The 26,839-nt window shown below is 47.7% G+C and overlaps 1 protein-coding gene across 1 annotated transcript; it reads left to right on the top strand.

Annotated features, from left to right (window-relative positions):
• Nucleotides 1-10,746: 10,746 nt before the first annotated feature.
• TLCD1 (TLC domain containing 1) lies at nucleotides 10,747-19,442 on the top strand. Its single transcript, XM_079955949.1, has 4 exons — nucleotides 10,747-10,952; nucleotides 13,247-13,329; nucleotides 16,688-16,770; nucleotides 18,638-19,442. Exons 1-4 carry the CDS (start codon nucleotides 10,762-10,764, stop codon nucleotides 19,016-19,018), a joined length of 738 nt encoding a protein of 245 aa, XP_079812075.1. The 5' UTR covers nucleotides 10,747-10,761; the 3' UTR covers nucleotides 19,019-19,442.
• The last annotated feature ends 7,397 nt before the right edge of the window (nucleotides 19,443-26,839 follow it).

Below are 26,839 nucleotides of genomic sequence, written 5' to 3'. Positions count from 1 at the left end.
GACTACAGGCAGCCCAAAACATCTGAGGAAAATAGCAGGCCAGCAAAGGCTGCATTCGGATTTTTCTCTAGGGTGCATAGGCAAGGGTAGGGTGCTCCAGATGCAGCTGGACTCCAACTTCCACAGTCCCTGACCACTGTTCCTGCTGGCCAGAGGCTTGTGGGAACGGAAATCTAGTCGCAGCAGGAGATCCTGTCAGTTTTCCCACAGACTGATAGATAAAATTGCTTTCTGTGGGGCTTGGTCCGGAGACCCAGCTGTTGCAAAATGCCACAGCTAGACTATTGAGGGAGGCAGACCATCGCCAGCACAGAATGCTCAAATCTCACAGAATTTGGAATTTTGACAAGGGAAAATCCAGATGTATAGCAGCTCAGAAACTTTGCCAAAAAAAGCAACCAGATGTTCACTTTGGCAACCCTATTAAAATATGATTTGGCATTCCTTTATTACATGTACAACAGAAACATCATTTTCAAGCCATGAAAGTCTGGAACCAGAGTTGTTAATCAGATGACACTAACATTCTTTACTTGGACTTTTTTATTTGAACCCACGTCCAGGTGGACTCATTCTACGTGCCCATTTTATACTTCTATTTGCCATCTTTTAATTCTCATCTGTTATTATAACTGTTCTCTCTGTTTTATATACATTATGAAATGAAATATCTTTACTTAAAAAAAAGTCTGCATTGGCTGACCATATACTCCCTGGGCAAGTTCAATAAACAAATAAATAAATGGTTGTTCTGACTATTTTTTTTCTTTTTTGTGGTTCTGACACCATTATAATTATCATTTCGATAGTGCCCTCCTGGAGCAAAGCACTTTACGAAAAAGAAACAAAAAATGAGAGGACAGGTCTCTGCCCCAAGGGGCTTCTAATCTACAGACTGACCCCAGGGAGTCAACAGTATACAGGAGAGAGAGCCAGGCTAGAATATGCTGTTTACTGTGGTTACATGTACTTCGCAGTTTTAGGACTAAGGCAAGTGTGGGGAACCTTTGCCCACCCCAATATGGTCCTAAAGCACAACTCTCATGAGCTCCAGAGCAAGCATAGCCAATAGCCAGGGATACTGGGAGTTAAAGTTCAGCAACATCTGAAGGGCCAAAGGTTCCCCACATCTGGACTAGGGGATTAACTATGGCTATTTCTGTTGCAAACTGGTTTAAATATGACAATTAGTATGGTATATAAAGCATTTTAAAGGCACCACTCAGGCCCTCTGCGATCCAGGAGGTTCATCGCTAATTATTTGCCTATTTTCCCACCTCTGCACCTAATGGATAGGGCCCCCCCCCCAGGAGACAGGACTCCCTCCCCCAAACACAACACAGCTGAGGTCCTTTTCAGGCAAATTAAATGCCCCATCCCTTTGGGGCAAGGATGAGCTGTTGTTGAGGCATAAACAGCTGGCGAGGCGGTTCCTCTCTAGACAAAGGGAGCCAGTCAAGCCTGCTGTTGGACTCCTGGTGGGAAGGATGCAAAGAAAGTGGGTCTCTGCAGGAGGGACCAGGTTCGAATATTGGGGACAGAATGAACCATCCACACCACCCATCTAAACCCCTCTTATGCCACTTTAACAGTCATGGAGAAGCCTGGGAACTGTAGTTTGTTAAGGGTGCTAAGAACCTAAGAAGAGATTGCTGGACCAGGCCGAAGGGGGGGCCACCTAGTCCAGCATCTTGTTCTCACAGTGGCCAACCAAATGCCCACATGAGAAACCTGCAAGCGGAATTCAAGCACAATGTTTTCTCCCCAGCAGAACAGAGCCATCATGGTGCCGGGAATTGTACGTGCGTGCGCTCAATGCCCTTAATCAGCTAGAGTTCCCAGTTTTCTCCGTGACTGCTAAAATGCTTTAAGTGTACAATGTGGATGTGATCTTCACTTGTGCACACTAGTAGTGTGCAAGCTTCGGGGCTTAACAGACCTTTTCATCAGGCGCTAAAACAACAGAACAATTTAATCAAGCATATGTTTCAAAGCTCTCTCTTTTCTCTTTGGCGATCACTCGTAGCCGAGTAAGATTGTCTTCCATAAACACGGTTTTAACTGGAATACAAAAAAGGGAGGTGTGAGGAAGTCAGGAAAATAAGTAAATGAATGGTAAGAAACTAAAAAGAGGGATTTTTATTTTATTTTTTTCTCTTTTTCTTTTTATGTTAAATTTTGGGTTTTTGTATTTTTTGTGCTTTTTATTGTTTATTGTCTTGTAACTTCTTTTTTGTTAAAAATTTAATAAAATATCATTTAAAAAACAAAACAAAACACGGTTTTAACAATGAGTCTGTAAGTGGCTATGGAGGCCAATTGTGGATCCACATGTCCTTTCACAGTGGGGACATTGGTTTCCTGACGGGAGTTGATCACAGTGTGGATTTGCCAAGTGTGCCTTCCTCTTAGCACATTTCTTCCTTGCGTCCTGAGTTCGAGCGTCTTCAAAGCCCATGACACTTTTGGTAAAGGCTGTTCTCCAACTGGAGCACTCACAGGCAAGAGTTTTCTAATTGTTTCAAAGCACCTGGATTAAGAACATAATCACTCGATGTCGGGGGGGGGGGGGCAGAAACACCTCTCTTCCCAGATACAGTCATTCCTGGGACAGTACAGTATGGCCATAGCTATTTATGCCCTTTGTGTCAACCCTTGAAGATGGTCCACAAGGTTTTGCTCTAGTGGCTAACAGCAATTGATAGCAGATTCAGGTAGGTAGCCATGTTGGTCTGACGCATGGACACGAAAGCTTATACCCAGAACAAACTTAGTTGGTCTCTAAGGTGCTAAGGGACGCGGGTGGCGCTGTGGTCTAAACCTCATGGGGTGAGCTTGTAGCACCCTGCTTGTGGTTAACGCTTAGCTGGAATGAAATATTCAACGCAGCAATAGAGAAATTAAAATAGTAATTTATTTGTCAGACAAATAAATATGAGGCACAGTGGTATATGGTTACCAAGCTCTGGCCTGGCCTCTTGCCATTCTGGCCAGCACTTATATTTCCTTAATCCAGCCCCCTTGCTCCTCCTGTGGCTGCCTCTGTCCAATCAGCCTGGTTGAAATTCCTATTGGCTGTTTGCTAGAGCCAATCACAAAAGATACACCCATTTCCTTCTTGCCCTTTTATGGAAATCAAAAAGCTATATATTCTTCTATCTATAAATGACAAATAAGTAGTAATATATCTTACATGTGTCTCAACAAGGAATCTTAATTACCAGCTCACCTCTTGCCCTCCTTGCCCTATTGCCTTCCAAAACAGATAATTAATCTTGAATTTTTATCTTATGCATATGTCAAGGATTTTGAGTTCACATCAACATTGAGATCTCCTTCATTTGAAGGTTTCCAAACAAAAGGCCTGACAACCATATATCAGGAGTGCTCGATGGCGTCTCCTGTCTGGCAAGGGGGGGGCTGGTGCCTGACTTAATTTCAGGATAGTTACAACTCTTACAACTATATGAAATAAGAATCTAGCATTTCTTAAATCCTTTGCATAATTATATTTAAGCTAATATATTTAATACATAAACAACCTTTTAAAAGGAAAAGAAATCTTAAAAGGATCTTAGTTTAAGAAAGAAACAACTTTCCCAAAAATGTTCTGTTTCTGCCAGCTAGATGCTTTTTCACTGCTCTTGACCTTCTTAACCTTAGGAAGAAGATATGGCTCATTTTACTATTTATCCACCCTTAATTTGTAGGGTCAGTGTAACCTTGGCTGTCAGCCTGTAATTCCCTTTTTACGACTTTGAGAGTTGTTTTCTGCTATAAATCAGGGGGGCCCCTTGTCTAGGAGTAAAACATCTTGTCAAGGTTTTTAGGCAACTGGTCTTCTAAGACTGGTCTTTTAAGATACAGGCCCTGATTAAACATATAAGCTTTAATAAAAATGCAGGCTTATGATTAGATGCCTCAAGCTCCCGTTGTTCGGTCCCTGCTCCTGCCAACCTAGCAGTTTGAAAGCACGTCAAAGTGCAAGTAGATAAATAGGTACCGCTCCGGCGGGAAGATAAACGGAGTTTCCATGCGCTGCTCTGGTTTTGCCAGAAGCGGCCTAGTCATGCCTGGAAAAACTGTATGCGGACAAACATCAGCTCCCTCAACCAGTAAAGCGAGATGAGCGCCGCAACCCCAGAGTCGCTCGCGACTGGACTTAACTGTCAGGGGTCCTTTGCCTTTTTTAAGGTGCTATTGGACAATTTTTTATTGATAGCTTAATTGATCTCCCTGCAAGCAACCCACAGCTTATATATAAGGAGTTGGAAAGCCTTATCAAGTCTAGACCTATTTACCAAGTCAGGGCAAACAGCAGATTTGTAAAGAACACTGGAAGTGCTTACGAGGGGCATTTCCTACAAAGCAGTCAACGTTTGCAAGAAGGGGGAAAACAAAACTCTGAATGCAACTCACTAATCTTTGGCCTTGATTCAAGCTGCCATCTGCCCTGTTTGCAGAGGCAAATGTTTTGTTTCCAGGCACACCTCTGGAAAGGAGGTGCATGGATTTCCTTTTCAGCAAAGCCCACAGAGGCTTTCAAGGTCTTGAGATAGATCCTCTGAGATAAGGTGGATGTGGTGGCCGATTCTCCCTGCAAGGTCATTGCCAGCCAGCCAGGTGTCTTGCAAGGCTGGTGCCGTCTCTGAGGCAGAGCTTGGCTTCCCCTCTCCTCACCTTGATAAAGGGGTGTTTTTTTTTTTAAAGCAAAACATAGGAGGGAGGAAAGCACGCTGAGTAGTGCATGTTTTCAAAGGAAAGCTGGGGAAGATTCTGCATATATACACAAAAATAAATATCAGAATTTGTCAGAAAAGGAAACCAAGGGGCATTAGCTAATAATAATAATAATGTATTACTTATACCCTGCCCATATAGCCGGGCCTCCCCAGCCACTCTGGGCGGCTTCCAACAGAAGATTAAAAATACATTAAAACATCAGTCATTAAAAACTTCCCTAAACCGGGCTGCCTTCAGATGTCTTCTAAACATCGGATAGTTGTTTATTTCCTTGACATCTGATGGGAGGGCGTTCCACAGGGTGGGCGCCACTACCGAGAAGGCCCTCAGAGCTGGACCTCAGTGGGCTGAACGATGGGGGTGGAGATGCTCCTTCAGGTTTCACATTTAAACATGCACTGCTAGGGTTTTAATAGCACAAAAATGGAAATCATCAGAGATCCCTACTGTTATGGATTGGCAAGCAAAATTTTTCGAATCTGCAGAATTAGCGAAAATGACACATAAAATTAGACACCAAAAAGGTACAAAGTTTATTGAAGAATGGAGTAAATTTGTAACATATATTGAATATAATTGTAGAAGTTTAAGAACTACAGTAGGATTAACATAAACCTTGGAATAGATAGATAGATAGATAGATTCTTTATTGTCATTACACAAGTGCAACATTGCACAAGTGCAACGAAATTGGATGCCATCCCTTAAAAACAACAAAAGCAAAACAACAACAACAACCAAACAAACCACATTCCAGCCACACCCACACCCACACCCATCAAACTCCCAGGTCACACTATCGAGTTACAGCATTTAAAAAGGCCACAGCTCTTGGATAGAAACTATTTTTCAGTCTATTTGTCCTTGACTTGATGTTTCTATATCTCCTGCCAGAAGGCAGTAGTGCAAACAGACTGTATCCCGGGTGAGATGCATCCTGCAGGATGTTGTTTGCTTTCCTAAGACAACGGGAACCGTACAGTTCTTCCAAAGATGGGAGAGGATGACCAATAATCCTTTGGGCTGTGGTTATGACCTTCTGGAGCACCTTCCTCTTCCTAGCTGTACAACTGGAGAACCAGGCACAAATACAGTATGTGAGAATGCTCTCTATGGAGCCTCGGTAGAAGGACACCAGCAGTCTCTCACTCAGATTGTTCTTCTTTAAAAGTCTGAGGAAATAAATTCTCTGCTGGGCCTTCTTCACCAGAGCAGTGGTATTTGCGCTCCAAGTCATGCCCTGATCGATAGTCACTCCCAAAAACCTGAATTCCGCCACCCTCTCCACCCGTTCCCCTTTGATATACAAGGGCTGAATGTCCGCCTTTTTTTTCCTGTAATCCACCACCAATTCCTTGGTCTTAGCCGTATTAAGAGCCAGATTGTTCTCTCCACACCAAACACAAAGCCGCTCCACCTCGTCCCGATAGGCGGACTCATCCCCTCCTGAAATGAGCCCCACCACCGTAGTGTCATCAGCAAACTTGATGATTTTGTTGCTGGGATAGATGGCTGTACAATCATACGTATAGAGAGTATAGAGCAGGGGACTCAACACACAACCCTGTGGTGAGCCGGTGTTAAGGCTAAGGGCTGTGGACATATGTGACCCCACTCTAACCCTCTGAGAACGTTCTGACAAAAAATCCAAAACCCAGAGACAGGTGGAGTTGGAGAGTCCAATCGCCTCTAGCTTGGACACCAGTCTATGGGGGAGGATAGTGTTAAAAGCAGAGCTAAAATCCACAAACAGCAGCCTCACATAACTCCCCGGCTGCTCCAGATGGGACAGAGCAGCATGGAGAGTGATAGTGATAGCGTCTTCCGTGGATCTATTTGCCCTGTATGCAAACTGGTAGTTGTCAAAAGTTGATGGAAGACAGGAAATTATATGACGGCGCACCAGTTTCTCAAAACACTTCATGATGATTGGAGTCAGTGCAACTGGTCTGTAGTCGTTCAAACTACTGATTGTAGATTTTTTAGGCAGAGGAACAATAGTTGACGACTTCAGGCAGGGTGGGACAATAGACTGGTGTAAGGACTTGTTGAAGATCTTAGTAAAGACCTTCGCCAGCTGATCCGCACAGCCCTTCAACACCTTTCCCGTGATGCCATCAGGTCCAGCAGCCTTCCTCGGATTCACCATCCTCAATACCTGTCTCACCTCATGCTCCTCTACAGTGAATGAGGGGCCCCTATGGGCTGGTGGCTGTAATACCGGCGTCTCAGGTGGCTCCTTCTCGAAGCGAGCAAAGAAAAAGTTAAGCTCCTCCGCCAGCAAAGGGTCACCATCGACAGCACCAAGGTTAGGTTTGTAGTTGGTAATATGCTGAATCCCCTGCCACATCTGTCTTGTGTTGTTACTCCTTAAATTATCCTCAATCCTCTGCCTATAGACCAGTTTTGCCCGTCGAATACCCCTCTTCAAGTTTGCTCTTGCCACACTGTAAAGCTGCACCTCGCCCGACCTGAAAGCCCTATTCCTTTCCCGCAACAGGCACTGGACCTCTCTATTCATCCAGGGTTTCTGATTGGGATAAAACCGGATGGATTTATTTACTGTGACAGTGTCTGTGCAGTGATTGATATAGCACAGAACTGCCGCCGTGTGCTCCTCCAGGTCTGAACGATCGAAAATATCCCAATTGGTTCTCTCAAAACAGTCCTGCAGCTGGTGGATAGCGCCTTCAGGCCAGATTTTAACAGTCCTTGATATTGTGGGAGCCCGTTTCCTGAGTGGGATATATGCTGGTACCAGGAACAGAGACATATGGTCGGACTGGCCCAAATGTGGCAGCTGTAAGGCCCTATAGCCGTGATTTACATTCGAATAAACTTTATCCAGTGTCTTGTCCCCCCTTGTGGGACATTTCACATGCTGATAGAGCGTTGGGAGCACTGTTTTAAGTTCAACATGATTGAAGTCTCCCGCAATGATGTGCACAGCTTCAGGATGCTTGTCTTGCTGGCTGCTGATAAGGCTCTGCAGGCATCCCAGAGCCAAGTTGGCATTGGCATCTGGTGGCACGTACACACCAGTTAGCATAACAGCTGTAAACTCCCTAGGGAGATAGGCTGGTCTGCATTTAACAGCCACATATTCCAAATCCGGTGAACAGTAACTGCCCACGGTCTTAGAATTATTGGACCAGCATTTGTTCACATATACACACAGCCCCCCTCCTTTGGTTTTTCCGAAGTCCATGCCTCGGTCATGACGATGTACCACACAGCCTTCCAACTGAATAGCCGTGTCTGGTATGGACGGTTGAAGCCATGTCTCAATGACAAATAAGACGCAGCAATCTTTTACGAGACTGTTCTTTGCTGCCAGCAGCCTCAATTCATCCATCTTGTTGGCAAGAGATCTCACATTAGCAAGAAATATGCTAGGGAGTGGTGGTTTAGATGGACTCCTCTGCAATCTTACCAGGACGCCGGCCCGACAACCCCGCCTTTGCCTCCTGTCTCTACGCCGCCTTCGCCTCCTCCCTGGAGGCATAGTAATCCATGGAGAGCCCGGTGGCCTGGCTACTCCCACAGGAGCGTTATCTGGGCGAAAATAATCAGCTCTCACAGCTTGTTCACACTGTAACCCGACCTTCAGAAGTTCCTGCCTACTATAAATCTTTCTTGCCCGGCCAAACATACTCAGAACAAGTAAAAATAATGAAAACAAAACACTGAAAACAAAACAAAACGCTGAAAACAAAAGGAGAGCACTGAGCCGCAGCGTCTCTGCGCGCCGCCATTTAATATCTGTACATAATGCGTACATAATTGGGGAAAAAACTGTAAGAGGTATACCAAGAAACCTGCAACTGGGAGGGAAGGAAGTCGAGGCGTGATATAATGCAGTGTAAATAAGATGATGATACCAAAGAATGAATGTAAAGATGATTTTATTATAATGTGTTTGTTTTTGCTTGGTTTTGTTTGTTTTTTGTTTAACTGAAAAAGCCAATAAAAAGTATTTAAAATAAACAAACAAACAAACAAACAAATATGCACACACACCATTGCTCCAAGGAACCCAAAGCAGCAGACACAACGTTTTCCCCTTCTTTGATTCTCACAAGAAACCCGCAAGGTAGGCAAAGAGGCCCAAAGTAAACCAGAGGGAGCACAGATTGGAACTGGTCTCTGCCACCAAATCTGGCGAAGGACAATACGTTAGATCAGGAATGAAAATCCTCCATCCTGTGTGCTCAGATCCTGTTTGCGGACCAGAAGATGCTGGACCAGAGGGGCCCTTGGCCTGATGCTGTCCTTATGTTCTTATGTAGCCTTATCCCCCATGAATTTCATCTAATCTTCTTTTAAACTGCTCAGGCTGGTGTTCACTGCCAATATCTCTTTGCAGCAGATTCACGAGTTTAAGGCTGCACCGTGTGAAGGAAAATCGAGTGAAATAACTATTCCAGGTGCCTGGTGGAAGCCTTATCCTTCTTCCCCAGCAAGGAAAGTCTCTGGATAAACAAAAAAGGCCCATCAAATATTGTGGTGTGTTGCTGCCACCCAGTGTCAAAGGGCCCACTCTTCACATCAGTGGCTCAGTGACAACTCAGGCTAATGCTCTGCGCATCTGGTGACGTGGACTGTCGCTCTGGCCGTAATAAAAGAAGCCATTTTCGACCTATAATATATATTTATATCTTGCTTTCCTCCCTGGCAAGGGACTCAAGGTGGCTTACAGCTAAAAAAGAGACAGCCAAACAAATGGGATTGGGAAGCGATCCTTAAAAAAAATTTATATAGTAACAGAATGTGTATGCATTATAATATGTTTACAACATACAGATCATTACAATAAAACAGCACAGTACCAGCCCTTTCCTTAAAAGCAGTCAGTTGCCAGCAGCCTGTTGGAACAAGAAAGTCTTTAGCTGGAGGGAGAACAAGGGCCTGTACGCAGTATACAATTTAATTAATAGTCACCATAACACTGTTAGCATTCATAAGTACCACAAGCCTGGTTTCTATTTTTTAAAAAGAGGTGTTATTGCAGGCCCGGCAAAAAATCAGTGGCAATTCCATATGGCGAGGCCACTAGAAATAAAGCCATAAAATGATAATAAAGTCCTTATTATGTGGCACCTTGAGGACAAAGATGATACTCTCCTTATCATTGGGGTGATGATCAGTGCCAGATTTACGTATAAGCTAAACAAGCTATAGCTTTGGGGGCCCCCAAAAGACTTAAAGGAAAAAAATCTGGATGTACATTTCCAAAATATAAGACAAAAACAAATAAAATAAACCTACATACAGCAACAGTGGCAAATGGCTTTAGATACCTATTAGATCCATAAATTACCATATAGCATATATTCAACACAAAAAACCAGCAACAATTTGTTGTTGACAGCTGGACATATAAAGGGCCCCATACCCTTCAGTAGCTTAGGGCCTCATCAAACCTAAATCCGGCCCTGGTTATGATGATTTTTTTAAAAAATAGACAAGATATAATAATAATAATGATGATGATGATATTATTACTCCTTGGCAGCTTGAAGACGAAGCTGCTAATATCACTGAGTGATTAATAATAATAATAATAATAATAATGATATTATTACTCCTTGGCAGCTTGAGGACGAAGCTGCTAATATCACTGGGTGATTAATAATAATAATAATAATAATAATGATATTATTATTCCTTGGCAGCTTGAGGACGAAGCTGCTAATATTACTGGGTGATTGATAATGATGATGATGATAATAATAATAATAATAATAATAATAATAATAATAATAAGTGCCTCCGTCGCGATAGCGCTGCAGCGCTGCCCAACAACAATGGGGCGACGGTGACAATCGCACAGCGGGCGGGCGGGCGAGGGGCGTGGCCTGGCGGCGGCGGCGGCGGCAAACGGACCCCCTACCGGCCCCTCCCCGGGGCGTGGCCTGGGCGGGCTCCTCCCCTGGGCGGGGCTCCTCCCGGCGGGCGGGCGCGCACGTGGGCCGGGGCGGCGCGCCGGGAGCGGGGAGGCAGGCGGGCGGGCGGGCGATGGGCCCGTGGCTGCGCTCGGCGGGGCTGGTGGCGGGCTCCACGCTGGCCTTCGCCGCCCTCCGCCAGGGGTTCCGGCTCAGCCCGCTGCCGGCGCACGTCCGCCTCGACGCCACGCGCACCTGGCGCTGGAGGAACCTGCTCGTCTCCTTCGTCCACTCCGTCGTGGCCGGGATCTGGGCCGTGGTCGGGTGAGTGCGGAGCAGGGCCGCCCTCTCCTCCTGGGGCCAGGCTGCCTCTGAGCATGCACAGAGAGACACCCCCCCTCGCCAGTCCACTGCCGGGGAAAAGGCGTCATGGAAAGCCGGGGTAGGGGTGGTCTCTGAGCATGCACAAAGTGCCTTCCCCGCCGCCGCTGCTGCCTTTGCACTTCCCGGAGCCTGCTTGCCAGTGGACATGCCCAGAGAATGCTCCTTACATAAACATCATCTCTCAGGAATGATGTATTTTGCAAGGCTGGCGTTGTGGTGGCTGGGAGTGAGGGTGGTGGTTGTTGTTTCTGGGCATGTACAGAGTGCCCTCCCCTCTTGGATCGGCACCCGGGGCGAGGCTGCCTCTGAGCATGCACAGAGAGACCCCCCTTCCCATCCCTCCCCCCCGCCAGTCCACTGCCGCGGAAAAGGCGTCTTGGAAAGCCGGGGTGGGTTTCTAGGTGGGGGTGGGGTGGTATCTGAGCATGCACAAAGTGCCTCCCCCGCCACTGCCTTTGCACTTCCCGGAGCCTGGTTGCCTTTGCACATGCACAGAGAACACTCCTTACATAAACATCATCTCTCAGGGAGGATGTATTTTGCAAGGCTGGCGTTGTGGTGGCTGGGAGTGAGGGTGGTGGTGGTGGTTTTTGGGCATGTACAGAGTGCCACCTCTCCTGCAGCCTAGATAGCATGTTGCAAAACAGAGGACATTTCCCCCCCCCCTTGTCTCTTTTTGAAAGAAGAAGTTGCTCCCCAGGGTGGGGCTACCAGATGTGGCTTCTGTTCCCTGCCCTCCTCTCTCCCAGGGCAGCAGCCTGGCGCCACTCAGGTTAAGACCTGGCTCCTGTTCTCAGGCTCTTGCCAAGGGCTGCCTGCCGGGGCCTTGATACAAGGCTGCTTTTGTCCTTGGAGATGATGGATCTTCCCTTTCCTGGTTCTACCTGTTCCCTAGAAGGTGCTTCCTGGCAAATTTCCTCGAGGTCAGCTCTGTTCCAGGAAAACTGGAGAGACCAGAAATACCTCTAATAAGTCAATGGAAGGAGAGGGTGCCCCTGAGTGTACACAGAGTGTGGGCCGCCCTACTCGCAAGGAAGCCCACACAGATTTGGGGAGGGAACCTGGTGAACCTCAGCGGGGTTTTGCAACGTCCAAAGAAGCCTGTGGCTGGCCAAGCAGTTGCCTGATGCCCTGCTCTCCCACACTGCCAAGGTGGGGCATCCTTCACCTGCTCTTTCCCATGTTTCTTAACTCACCTTCTCCGAAGGAGAAAACCGGTCCGTCTCCCCAAGAGGAGGCCGCAGGCGAGGCCCTGGATGTGTCTGTCCCTGCCTTGGCTCAGCCTCTCTTAGCAGGCTGGGGTTGCCCAAGGGGGCTGGCGCAGGTGGTCGCCCCCTGCCACTATGCACCTGTTGTGGGTCTCCAGCCCCTCCTCATTCCAGCAGGTGCTGGCAAGATGCCAGCCAGAACCTCTTGGTTGCGAAAAAGGACATCTGTGCGCTTGTGTGTGTGAACGCCAAGAACCTGGTTTCGGATCTTCGTGCATTAGGAAATCCCTAATGGTTGTCTTCGAGAGAGAGGCCATGAAGTTCCCCACACCACCGCATGTTGCAATAAAGGGTTATTCTTCGTAATGCTATGTTGTTTTATTTAGCAATATTTATATACTGCTAAAAAATAATCTTAAGCATTTTGCATAAAACAGGACAAAACATTTTAAACAGACTTTAAAGAGTGGCAAGACATTGTGCTAAAAGCAGACTTGCTTTAGTTAGTAGCAGCTAATAACAACAACAAACCAATTTATTTATTTTTTGGAGTTTTCTCTGTTTCTGTCTGTCTCTCTTTTTAAACACTTGGGATTTTGGAGAAGGAAAGAACGCCCCCATTTTGAATTTAGGGAAATTCTAAATGTTATCTGTGCTGGATTTGAGACATCTAATGTGAATCTTGATTATTTTAGTTTGCATTTGTGTCTGTGTGCAAGAGATCCCGTTTTGGGTCTGGGAAGGAGCCAGTAATTCTGGTGGTCTGTGCCTGTCATATACTCCCTTCCCCTTAGTTTGGCTTAGTTCCATGATCCACCAGTTTTGCTCAGGGATCTCTTCCTTGTAATATGACATGGATTTTGTGGGTTGATCAAGGAACAGGACTGGCCCTTAAAGAGCGTGTGACCCTGGTAAGGCTTGGGCCAGGAGGAACTTGTTTCTCCTGAATTTACCCTTTTTAAAAGTCCTCCTTGTAGATGGCCTGTCCTAACTTGTGAATCTCTTGTTTTCTATCCCATGAACCAGGGTGTGGAAAATGCCTGGGGCTTTTGCCGACCTCATCAACTCAACCTCTCGATCCGGGCATCTGCTGCTGTGTGTTTCCGCAGGTGAGAAGCAGGTGATGCTAGCGGTGCTGGGCTCAGGCGGGCAGCAACCCAGCGCCTTGTCTCTGATGGAGTAAGGCAGCCTAACGGGCAAAAGGCGGTGCAGAGTAGTTTTGCCAAAAAAAGGAAGTAATAATAATAATAATAATAATAATAATAATAATAATAATAATAATAATTTATTATTTATACCCCGCCCATCTGGCTGAGTTTCCCCAGCCACTCTGGGCAGCTCCCAATCAAGTGTTAAAAACAATACAGCATTAAATATTAAAAACTTCCCTAAATAGAGCTCTCTTTAGATGCCTTCTAAATGTTAGGTAGTTGTTTTTCTCTTTGACATCTGCTGGGAGGGCGTTTCACAGGGCGGGTGCCACTACCGAGAAGGCCCTCTGCCTGGTTCCCTGTAACCTCACTTCTCCCAGGGAGGGAACTGCCAGAAGGCCCTCGGAGCTGGACCTCTGTGTCCGGGCTGAACAATGGGGGTGGAGACGCTCCTTCAGGTCTACGGGGCCGAGGCCATTTAGGGCTTTAAAGGTCAGCAACAATGCTTTGAAATGTGCTTGGAAACATACTGCATTTCAGTGGGGACAAATGTAATAATTGGGAATAATCACATTCACAGATATAGGATGGAGGACACCTGGCTTGACAGCAGTCCATGTGAAAAGGACTTAGGGGTAGTAATAATAATAATAATAATAATAATAATAATAATATAGATGCTATTCCTGCATTGCAAGGAGATGGGCTGGATAACCCTTGAAGGCCCTTTTCAGCACTCTGATTCTCCAAGATGCAGCTCAGAGAGAAGGAAGGTTTAGCAGACTTTTCCCACAGAAGATGAGCAACTGCTGTATGTGTGGTTTTTGGATCGGGTAGATAGGATAATGGCTCACATTTCCCGTATTTTGATGCATCTACACTTAATGCCTTTGTTCCTAAGTTAAGAGCAGTTGTAAGCTGAAATAATGAGCAGGGCTTTCAGAAGCTTTTAAACTGCAATGTTAAAACATTAGTCGGATTGATTGCCGGGGGGGGGGCAAGAATCGGGGATGGCTTTTGCCAACCGCCTGACCTCCAGATGTTTCTGATACGGCTCCCAGCTAGTGGTCAGGGAGTCTGTAGAGGAGAGGGCTATCAAGGGCTGTTGTTGTTGTTGTTGTTGAGTCGTTTAGTCGTGTCCGACTCTTTGTGGCCCCCTGGACCAGAGCACTCCAGGCACTCCTGTCTTCCACTGCCTCCCACAGTTTGGTCAAACTCATGCTGGTAGCTTCGAGAACACTGTCCCACCATCTCGTCCTCTGTCGTCCCCTTCTCCTTGTGCCCTCCATTTTTCCGAAATCAGGGTCTTTTCCAGGGAGTCTTCTCTTCTCATGAGGTGGCCAAAGTATTGGAGCCTCAGCTTCACGATCTGTCCTTCCAGTGAGCACTCAGGCTGATTTCCTTCAGAATGGAGAGGTTTGATCTTCTTGCAGTCCATGGGACTCTCAAGAGTCTCCTCCAGCACCAGAATTCAAAAGCATCCATTCTTTGGCGCTTTTGAATTATGGTGCTGGAGGAGACTCTTGAGAGTCCCATGGATTGGGCTACTAGCTGCCATGGCTCTGCTCTGCCACGGCGGTCAGAGGAAGGGATGCTTCTGAATACCAATTGCTGGAAATGTCAGGAGGGCAGAGCTGCTGTTGCGATCAAGATTGTGGGTTTCCCATTGGGGCACTTGGTTGGCCGCTGTGAGAATACGAGGCTGGTCTAGATGGACCTCTGGCCTGATCCAGCAACCAGGTCTTCCTATGGTCTTATGGAACCTCCAGGTCCCAAGGCAGTCTATCTGGTCTTTGGAGCATTTGGCTACGGTGGGAACAGCCTGATGGACTAGATGGGCCCCCCTTGGGCCCGATCTAGCAGACTCTTGTTAGGTCACGGAGGAGAAGGCTCCCAGGACATTTTCGAGCACCGTTCAAAGTGTTGGTGCTGACCTTTGAAGCCCTAAATGGCCTCAGCCCCACTTAGCTGAAGGAGCGTCTCCACCCCAGAAACTGAGGTCCAGCTCTGATGGCCTTCCGGCGGTTCCCTCACCGCAAAAAGTGAAGTTACAGGGAACCAGGCAGAGTTTCTGACGCTGCTTTGGGTCGACCTCACGTGCCCCCGTGATTTCTCTGTGCAGATATTTTTCTGCTGTCCCTTGGCGTGCAAACCCTCCCGATATCGCGTGCTGCAGCAAGGTAGTTCTGCAGGTCAGCTGTATGGAAATAAAATCCACCAGACACTCAGCACTGCTGCCAACTTCCTTTTTTGCTCAACAGCGTAACGGAAACACGGCTGGTGTTGCTAATTTTTCCCCAGCTGAGAGTTGGGAGCTGCGCTCTGTATTGTGAAGTTTGAGGCTGCCCTGATTCTGCTGGGTGCCCATCAATATTTGGAGCCTTCTGCGTGAACGTGAGGTTTTCCTGGCCCAGAAAGAGGGGATTGTGAGCAGGCCGGCCGCTCCCTCATGTGACTTCCTTGAATACAGGATAGCTAAGTGGCAGAGCCTCTGCCTTGCGGGCAGGCGATCCCAGGTTCAATCCCTGGTGTCTCCAGGTAGGCAAAAGACTCCTGTCTGAAACCTTGGAGTGCTGCTGCCGGTCAGTGTGGACAGTACTGAGCTAGGTGGATGATGAATGGTCTTGAGTTAGAAAAAAGCGACTTCTTTTGTTCTGATTTAAAACCAACTCTGAGGACTGGAGTCTTGATGTATTTTAAGGCTGAAAGGCAGAGGCTCTGCTTGGCATGCGAAAGGTTCAGTAGCACCCCCACGTTTGGCTGGGAGATACCCTAGAGAGCTGCTGCCAGTCAGTGCAGGCAATACTGAGCTAGATGGGCCAGTGGTACCTCCCCGTGTTCCTCAGTTTAATACCCCAAGGTCACAGTGTTGTCATTTTCGTCCTTTTGTTCACAACGTTTTCACAAAATAATAATCTCAAAGCGGGTTAGAGCTGAAATTCAAGGGGGTTGGGGTGCTAACCTTTCAGGGTAAAAGGATAAAAGTTTTGGGCCTTTTAATAGTTTTAGGTGATGGTAAGATGGGAACTGGAGTCGTGGCACCAGATTTAGAGCAGTTCCTCCACACAAGGCACCAGGCCGAGGGGCCAAAATGGAAAAGATTCGTTTTGGGGCACCAAATTTTGGCCTCGCTCAGGGCGCCATATTATCAAAAATGACCAAGTCTGTTCCTGTGCATCCCAGAAGGCCACACCGCAGGTTCCCCCATCCTTGGGGGTGCAGAGGGTGGCGAGAGTGAACCTCTTCCTGCTGAGGGTTGGGCTGGATGACCCACGAGGCCCCTTCCAACTCGATAACTCTTCTTATTCCTCCCCAGGTTATTTCATCCATGACACTCTGGACATCATCGTCTGCCGCCAGTCTCGGGCCTCGTGGGAGTACCTAGTCCACCATGCCATGGCAAGTACCGGCCCTCGTGGGCCAGGAGAGGCAACTCAGAGGCCGGGGGCCGCCCTCGGCTGGCTCTGAGTCACAGAGATGCAAAGCAGGGAATTTCCCTGGTTTTTCTTTTTTTTTCTTTTCCCCTGCTGGAAAAAAAATCCCGTTTCACGAGTTCGTTAGTAAACATGAATGTGTGCCATTTGCAAATTGTGATATAAACGAGCTTGGTATTGTCTGTGTTTTTAAGCTTGCTTTACTAAATATGAGAAAAATAACTTTTAAAAAGGTAGAATGAGGTCATTCAAGGACAGGGTTTCTGCACATGCTCACCACCCTCTATCAAAGCAGGCAAGAGGTTTTGGCAGACTCCAGAGTTTGCGGGGCCTTATCTGCTGTGGCTGCATCCTGTGTTCCAGGTCTTCCCTTGACCAAGGGGGTGAGCGGGGTGCCCTCTGGGGCTAATCTCTGCTACTCTGATAGACCAAAATGATCAAGGGAGTGGAACAGCTCTCTTCAGAGGGAAAGTTTGGGACTTTTTAGTTTAGAGAAAAGGTGAAGAAGAGACAACGCAATAGACATTTATAAAATCATGTCTGGCATGAAGAAAGTGGATAGTGAAAAGCTTTTTTCTCTTAACACTGGAACTCTTAGACATCTGTGAGAACAGGATGCTGGGCTAGGCCCAGGGGCCCCTTGAGTCTGATTCAGCAGGCTCTTCTGATGTTCTTTGACACTGCAGAATTCAGCTTTCAGAGAAACTCGCTTTTGTTTTTAAGTGGCGAGTTCCTAGTCCTCATGATTCCGGGACAGCAAGAGTGCTGGGCAAATGATCCCGCTTTGGCCGGATCTAGCAGGGCTGCCTATTATTATGTTTTGTTTTGATACTTTATGATAACAAAAGGACAGATTAAAAAAATCACACTTCTTAATTGACTTCCCGCAGACTCCCCCTCCTGGTTCCATTTTTTCTACTCATTTATACACGTCCACTGAGTCTTATACTCTTAACTATCCAATTTTAAAACCTTATGCATATTATTACAAGTGACCTTTAAGAAGTCAACTAATGTAGAAGCCAGTACGCAAAGCTTACTAATTATGCCTGAACATTTCTCCCTTTTTTAAAAAAAGAAGAGAGAAAAAGGAAATAAAAGAAGAACAATATCCTTATTCTTTCTAGGGTTTCAGATTGTCTGGTGTGTCCTGCATAGTTCATTACAGTGGTACCTCGGGTTCGAAGGAACCCGGGTGACACTGTGGGTTAAACCACAGAGCCTAGGACTTGCCGATCAGAAGGTCGGCGGTTCGAATCCCCGCGACGGGATGAGCTCCCGTTGCTCGGTCCCTGCTCCTGCCCACCTAGCAGTTCAAAAGCACGTCAAGTGCAAGTAGATAAATAGGTACCGCTCCGGCGGGAAGGTAAATGGTGTTTCTGTGCGCTGCTCTGGTTTGCCAGAAGCGGCTTAGTCCTGCTGGCCACATGACCCAGAAGCTGTATGCTGGCTCCCTCAGCCACTAAAGCGAGATGAGCACCCCAACCCCAGAGTCGGTCACGACTGGACCTCATGGTCAGGGGCCCATTTACCATTTTATTTTACCTCAGGTTACACATGCTTCAGGTTAGATTCCGCTAACCTAGAAATAGTACCTCAGGTTAAGAACTTTGCTTCAGGATGGGAACAGAAATTGCACAGTGGCAGCGGTAGGCCCCATTAGCTAAAGTGGTGCTTCAGGTTAAGAACAGTTTCAGGTTAAGTATGGACCTCCGGAACGAATTAAGTTCTTAACCCAAAGTACCACTGTAGTTTGTTTTGCCCGTCAACTTCATCTTTGCCTATTATTATGTTTAAAGACACGATTCCTCCCTCTCCTCTTTCCTCCTCAGGCCATCATGGGATTGTTTTCTGGGATCCTCCTGAACCGCTTTGTGGCCGCTGGCCTGGTGACCCTCTTTGTGGAGGTGAGCAACATCTTCCTGACCCTCCGCATGATGATGCGCCTGGGCCACCTGCCCTTCCCCACCCTCTACCTGGTCAACAAGTACGTCAATGTGGTGGTCTACTTCCTCTTCCGCCTGGCCCCCCAGGCCTACCTGACCTGGTACTTCATTCGCTTCGTGGAGATGCGCGGCCAGGGCGCTTTCCTCATGGTCAACCTGGTCCTTCTTGACGGCATGATCCTCATCTACTTCTCGCGCCTCATGCGCTCCGACTTCTGCCCGGGCGCCCGGGACCCCGACAGCGAGAAGAAGTTCCTGACGGACTGAGCCGCCTCTTGTGGTCTCTCCCGGACTCCTCGGCGGGTGGAGAGGACGGTTTGGGCAGTGCCAAAGGGAGAGCCGTTGTCGTCGCGCTCCTCTGCTGCCCGTGTGCCTTATCCGCCGAGGACCGCGCCGTTCTCACTGTGATGTTCTTTTCCAAGCCTTTTCCTTTCCTTGTTCTGGGCCCGGTGGGGTTAGGGGGCTCCCCACCCCACCCCACCGGGCCTTGCCTTACTAGACGAGGGTGACGCCTTCCGAATTCAGAGGGGAGGCCGTGCCGCGCCAAGCGGCCCGAGCCAATCTGAGCTCAGCAGTAAGCAAGAGAAGATGGGAAGATTTGGCGGTTGGGGTTGAGTTTTTGCCTTGTTTGCTGTTGGAAAACGGAAGGGGAAAGGGTAGTTTCATGCATTAAAAGCTGTTCTCGATAAAAGCCGCCCCCACCAGAGGTGTTTTTTCAAGGGGGCAACAATTCCACACAGGCTCCCACGCGTGTCTCGCCATCCTCCGTCCAGACAAGAAAGGGGTTGGACCTGATGAGACACGGGGTCCTTTCCAATTCTCCCGTTCTTTAAGTAAGCTTTGTCAGCTTCAAGGACACTTCCCAGCCTGGCAATTCCCCTTGGGGGGAGTGTTTGCGGCCTGGGGAAAGTCTCAAGGGCCTGATGGAAGGGAGCAGAGGGCCACATTGAGCCCCAGGCTTGAGCTTCCCCACCTCAAGTCTTCAGTGTTTGGAGATTCTTTCAGTTTAGTAGAAGAGTGAGTAAGAAGAAGAGGTTTATAAAACTTCCCGACAAAAAATAGAAACTTCCTTCACCCAAAGCTTAACAAACTTTCAGAATTGCTGTCACCAGGTAGGGGTTGGTTTAGCTGCTTCAGAGGAGGTCTAGACGACTCCACTGAGCAGGAGAAGGCTCTTGAATGCTTCCTGTCAGGCTGGCTAGGTGGAGCCTCCACCTTCAGGAGCAGTGTACCCCTGAATTTCAAGCTGCTCTGAAGCAAAAGCGGTAAAGTGCTACCGCAGTCAGGTAACCTGCTTGAAGGGTTCCCATTGGGCCATCTGGTTGGCCATTTGGGGAAAACAGGATGCTCATCAAGCTAAGTCTAATTTTTTTTAAAAAAAAACAGTTTAGGAATTTTCACGTTTTTTCTGCAGTCCTGACAGTGGGACCTGAGAAGACACCTGGAGTCCTGTGTCCAGTTGTGGGCACCCCAGTTTAAGAAGGATATTGACAAACTGGGAGGTGGGCAGAGGAGGGCAACCAAGATAATCAAGGGTCTGGAAACAGAGTCTTAAGAGGAATGGTTGAGGGAGTTGGGGATGTTTAGCCTGGATGATAGGAATCTGAGAGGAGATAGGAGAGCCATCTTCAAATATCTCACATGGAAGAGGCAGCAGGCTTGTTTTCTCCTGCTCCGGAGGGCAGGACTCGAAAGGAGAGCAGGAGGGCAGGACTTAAAAGGAGATTCCAACTCAACATCAGGAAGAACTTTCTGAGAAGAGTTGTTTGACGGTGCAACAGACGACTTGGAAAGTGGTGGGTGCTCCTTCGATTGAGGTTTTTAAGCAGTGTTTGGATGGTCATCTGGTAGGGATTCTTCAGCTCCGACTCCTGAAATGCAGGGGGTTGGACTGGATGATCTTTGGGGGACCCTTGCCAACTCTACAGTTCTAGGATTCTATCAATGGCTCCTAGCCCTGGTGGCTATTTTATCTAGAGGCAGGGAGAGAATCCCGCCTGCGGGTTACCCCTAATGGGTATCTCATTGGCCACTTTGTGAAGAGGATGCTGGACCAGATGGGCTCCCCTCCCCCCCCAATTTTTTTATTCATTTTATAACACAAACAGAAAAACAGGCAATAGAAGCAAATTCTTGTCCTACCCTTTTTTTTCTAAACATTGTTAGGCGAGCTTCCCCACGTCCCCCCTATCTGATTTTCATTTTACCTCACCTTTAGCAGTTTACATATATCATAGTTTTTAACCATATTTTTTAATCACACTTACTTTTACCATAAAAACCTTGCCATTTTACCCCTTACAAGTAATACTATTTTAAAATACACTATCTTCTCCTCCTCACCCTACGGCCTACATCCACTTCCAAAGCTATTCTGAGATTTAAATATTAACATATTTTTTTCCAATATTCTTTAATCTTCTTCCACCGCCTCTTCTCTCGGGTCTCGGAGACTCCCGGTCAGTTCGGCAAGTTCCATATAGTCAGATGGGCCCCCTTTGGCCTGACCCAGCCAGCTCTTCTTAGGCTCCTTTTGGACATTAGTGGTGGCGCGGAGGAGGGAGCGAGAGCCTCTTGTCAAACAGCAAACTCTCTGTGCCCTGAAAATGCGTCTCCCAGCCGGCCTCTTGGGGCTGAGCAGAGCCGACAGGGTGCTGCCGTTGCCTTGCAAACGGTCCCACAGCGAGAGTCGGGATCTGCTTGGCTGGCTGGCGCCTCACCTGAGACGCCCATCCAATCCCCAGCTTGGGATCCAGGCCGGGCTGAGTGGAAAAACCAGCCGGTTGCCATGGGGAGGGCGCCTCTGTGCTGCCTCGAAAGAGGCACTGTGGGTTTTGAGGCCGGGGTGTGTGTGGCAGCAACAACAAAGGACTCTCTTGCCCCCCCACTGGCATATCCCTGAGATCTCGGCTGCTGAGCCACAATGAGCTGTGATGGGAATTGGAAACTGTTTTCTCCAGGAGGGGGTTGTTGCATCCATGCCTGCTCTTCTCCCTGGGCATGGTGCCAGCTAGCAAGGGCACAGCTCAGAGAAACACACCTGGCAGCAGCTGAGTGGTGGAGCTGCCCAGGTTTAGTCCACCCTGAAATCTCCATGGGGGGCTGGGAGGGACACCCACTGCCAGAAACCCCAGAAAGCCGCTACCAGTCAGTGTAGGCATTATTATTATTAGTCCACAATGAAATCTCCATGGAGGGCTGGGAGAGACACCCACTGCCAGAAACCCCAGAAAGCCGCTATCAGTCAGTGTAGGTATTATTAATAATATTAATATCAGTGCTTTTTTCTTTCAAAAATGTTTAGGGGTACTCTCACTTTCCTTCTCATATTGAAATACTGCCCCTCAATGAGGCCAAACTTAGATTCACAAAATGTTTAGGGGTATGCGTACCCCCAGGAAAAAACCCCACTGATTATTATTAATTAAATTTATATACTTTAAAGCCCTAAATGGCCTTGGTCCAGTATATCTGAAGGAGCGTCTCCACCCCCATTGTTAAGCCCGAACGATGTCAGATGTCAAGGAAATAAACATTTCCTGGCATTTAGAAGACATCTGAAGGCAGCCCTGTTTAGGGAAGCTTTTAATGCTTGATGCATTACTGTATTTTAATATTTTGTTGGAAGCCGCCCAGAGTGGCTGGGGAATCCCAGCCAGATGGGCGGGGTTTAGGGGTATAAATTATTATTATTTTATACCACCCTTTATCAAAAGATCTTGGGGCGGTACACAACATAAGAAATACATTACAAAACATCAATGATTGAACCATAATAAAAAGCATACTGACAGCCAAATAGAAAAATAATCATCAGAATAACAGCCTCCCCCTCCCCCCGTTTTACAAGCCTTAGATTATTTAATGGCCAAAAATGAATGGTTTTGCCTGGCACCTGAAGGCATGCAATGATGGCGCCAGGCAATCCTCTCTGGGGAGAGCATCCCACAGTTTTGGAAGCCACCACCAAAAAGGCCCGTTCTTGTGTTGCCGCTCTCCAAACTTCTCCAGGAGCGGGACCTCGGATGACAAGTGCAGGTCAGACAATACGGAGCTGGATAGACCAATGGGTCTGGTTTGGAATAAGGCAACTTCCTATGTTCCCATTTAAGTCACTTCCTTATTCCAGACCATGAGGACTAGAATATTGAATTTTTAAGTGAAGAGCTGCCGCATAGTGGCAGAACATCAGCCTTGCATGCAGAAGAACCCAGGTCCGAACCCCAGGGGCATCTCCAGGTAGGGCTGGGAGAGGAAACCCCCCCCCCCAATATGAAATATTGGAGAACTGCTGCCAGTCAGTGCAGACAATGTTGAGCTAGGTGCAACTTAGTATGCCTTTGATTTTTTTTTTTTTAAAGACTCCTTCCTCATTTCTCAACCCTGAGTAACTGACAACAACAATTGCTGGCATTGCATAATTATTTTTGCTTCTTATGCATTTGCCTGAAACAAGAAGAGTTAACTTCTGGAACTCTCTGCCGCAAGATGCGCCGATGGCCATGAAACCGGGCAGCCTTAAAAGAGGATTAGACGATACAACATTGGTGAAGGCCTTGTCGTGCCTCCAGTGTTCAGCACAGTCTATTCTGAATAGTTTCTGGGGATCACAAGTGAGAAGGGGTTTATGTTTCCATCCAAGTATTTTTTAAATTAAATGAATAGAGAAGGGGAGAGAGCCCAGTTAAATACAAAGCAAGTTTGCGGCGTCCGCCGTGGAAAGAATATAACCTTCCAGATGTTTGTGGATTGCAACTTTATCTGCCCCAGCCAGCCCTGGCAATGAGATCAGAGAGAGCAGTAGTTATAGAAGCTAGGAGGATAAGGCCAGAGGGTGCATTAATGGCTTTGGCCAGATAAAAAGAGGTGGAATGCTGCTATCACACCAGTTGTATCTTAGCACAAGAAGTTACTGGTTGTCTGCACTAAAGTAGGGCAAGTTATTCCCATCTGGGTCCCAGCAGGAGCTCAGAAACAACAACCAAGCGAGGTAGATTGTTGTGAGAGACCCAAGGAGCAGAGAAGGGACTGCGAATCCATCTCCCAATACATTGCCCGTTTCCCAGCATAATCATAAGGACTAGGAACTTGCAGGAAGAGAATGAAATGTTAAAAAGTTTGGCCGATTCAAATTACAAGGAGATTTTGACTTGAACATTAGGAATAACTTTCTGATGGTAAGAGCTGTTTGATGGTGGGACACTCACAGAAGGTGGTGGTTTCTTCTTCCTTGGAGGTTTTTAAGCAGAGGGTGCATGGCGATCCCTGTATTGCAGGGGGTTGGACTGGATGACCTTTGGAGGGCCCTTCCAATTCTACAATTCTGGAATGGCTTGTTTTGGAAGGATCTCTGCCCGGCCCAGGCAACCCATATTTGTGTTGAATTTGGACAGATTTCTGGCTCCAAGAATGGGGAGGACTTTATGGGAAGAAAGCGTAGATTAATCGGGGAACTTTGCAAGCCCAACTTGTGCAAAAGGGACACTGGCAGGCGGTCTCACCCCCCCCCCAAGTCCTTTTCCCACCAAGACTGGCCAAAAAAATCTGGCCCTGGCGCTCTCTGCATGCCTGAACTGCTAAATGGGATGTTGAGTTTTCTTTCCTGAACGTCAAGGAGGTTTTGCCATGCAGACGCAGCTTCAGGAGTTTGTTCTGGGTTCATGGACTCATGTGACCACGTAAAGCGCACACAGCCTTCATTGAATTGCTTCTGGTTGCTGTCAAGGGCAACTTAAATGGTCCGAGGGAAGGAAGCAAATCCCCTGCTGGAATCGTAAAACCGTTGATTTGGAAACTGACCGTATTGGAGCGTCAGGAAAAGCAGCAATTGGCTGTGATGGCTTTTTATAGCATTCATGTACGGTGCAAGCAAAGGGCAGGGAGAGGTTTTTCTTGTTTTCTGAACCTAAGCGCTTGCTGGATCAAGCCAGTGGCTCATCTAGTCCGGCAAGCATCCTGTTTTCACAGTGGCCAACCAGCCAGGGCTGTGTACTGGTGAAAAGTGACCAGGGTTCAAATAGCTGCTCAGCTATGGAAGCCCCTTGAGTGACCTTGGGCCACTCAGTCTCTCCTACCTCACAGGGTGTTGTCAAGCGCCCCTTGCATGAAGGGGGGAATGTAAGTGCAATGAACAGAATCGAATGGAGAAATGCACAAACAGGATTCGAACAGGAGGAGACTCTTCCCCCATCTGAGGTCTCCAGCACCTGGTACAGTATTCGAAAGCCTTGCTGCCTCTGACTATGGAGGCAGAGCAATCTCATCCAGGAATTTGTCCAATCCTCTATTAAAGCCATCCAGGTTGGTGGCCATTATCCCTGCCTCCTGTGGCAGGGAGTTCCACTGTTCAACTCTCTGCAGCGTGAAGGACTTTCCCCCCTTTTCTTTCTGCCCTAAACTCTCCTTCCACAATACCAGAAGATTGAGTCATCTAATGAAAATAAAAGATTCAGACCAGAGAGAATGAAATGGCCGGGCGTGGTGAACCTGTGGAACTGGCTGCCACAAGGCGCCGCTGCAACTCGCTCGCCTTGATGGTTTTGAAAGATTAGGACAAATTAACAGAGAAGAAATTCTGGATGCTCTCTCTCCAGAGATGCTGGATGCTCTCTCTCCAGCATCAGAGGCAACCTACCTCTGAATGCCAAACACTACAGAACAGCAGGTATTTACTGTTCTTTGTGGAGATTGAATCTCCAAAACAGCTGCTCAGGCATGTGACCACTTCAGCTGAGAGGGTCCTTGTCTCAGTCAACCTGGTGACGCCTTGTTCCCATCCTGGGACTCTTGAGGGCCCCAGAAACCCAGGAGGTGGCAGCGTTCCAGCTGCAAGCTTTTGCCAGAGTGATGGCTTTCCTTCTCTCTGCAGCGCGTTAAGAGTGTGCTCACAACCTGCATCTGATAATAATATATAATAATATTTTTATTATTTATACCCCGCCCACCTGGGTTTCCCCAACCATTCTGGGCAGCTTCCAGCTCGGTTCCCCTACGGTTAAGCTGCTCTGTTCCCCAGCGCTTAGTTCAGCTGTGGAACTCCCTGCCACTAGAAGCAGTGATGGCCAACTTGGATGGCTTTAAAAGAGGATTGGACAAATTCATGGAAGAGGAGAGGGCTCTGGAGGGCTGCTAGCCATGATTTCTCTGCCCAGCCTCCACGATTGGAGGCAGCAATGCTTCTGAATACCAGTTGCTGGAAACCACAGGACTCTTGTGTTCATGCCCTGCTTTCGAGTTCCGCTTTGGAGCATCTGGGTGTCCCAACAGGAGACTGGGGCGCTTTTCATGAAGCTGTAGCTGCTGTGAGGATCTATAGCCAATCCACCTCCTTGAGATTAAGCGATTTGGTGCACGCCCATCCAGGGCCCCCACTCCAACTGCTCCACTTTCACCCCACTCCAAACTCTCTCGCCCACCCCACGTCCCAGATCCAAACAGGCACTGCCCGCCCTTGCTAAAGCACCCAGCATCCAGCCCCACTTGCAACATGCCTCCCACTTATGGGGAAATTCTTGGCAGCCAACCCCATTGCCAAATGGAAGGCAACGGTTCTCGTCAGTTAATCAAAGGAAGTTTAAGAGCACCCAAGTGCTCTTCAGGCTGAGAGAGCTCCGTGGCACCATCGCTCCAGGGAGTCCTTCACAAAGCGCATTGTTAAACTCTGGAACTCACTTCCCCAGGGAGGGGGACCAACCCAGTGTCTTTAAAAGAAAAGGCAGATTCACAGAGAATGCCATGAACTGCCACTAATAATTTATTATTTATACCCCACCCATCTGGCTGGGCTTCTCCAGCCACTCTGGGCGGCTTCCAACAAAATATTAAAATACCGTAATTCACCAAACATTAAAAACTTCCCTAATCAGAGATGCCTTCAGATGACTTCTAAATGCCAGATAGTTGTTTATTTCTTTGACATCTGATGGGTGTTCCACAGGGCAGGTGCCACCACCAAGAAGGCCCTCTGCCTGGTTCCCTGTAACTTGGCTTCTCTCAGCAAGGGAACTGCCAGAAGGCCCTTGGCGCTGGACCTCAGTGTCCGGGCAGAACGATGGGGGTGGAGACGCTCCTTCAGGTCTTTGGGCTGAG

This window comes from Podarcis cretensis, assembly GCF_951804945.1.
Source record: "Podarcis cretensis genome assembly, chromosome: 15".
Taxonomy (NCBI): domain Eukaryota; kingdom Metazoa; phylum Chordata; class Lepidosauria; order Squamata; family Lacertidae; genus Podarcis; species Podarcis cretensis.
The sequence above is the reverse complement of the archived record's forward strand: the minus strand, read 5'-3'. Positions and strand labels throughout refer to the sequence as shown.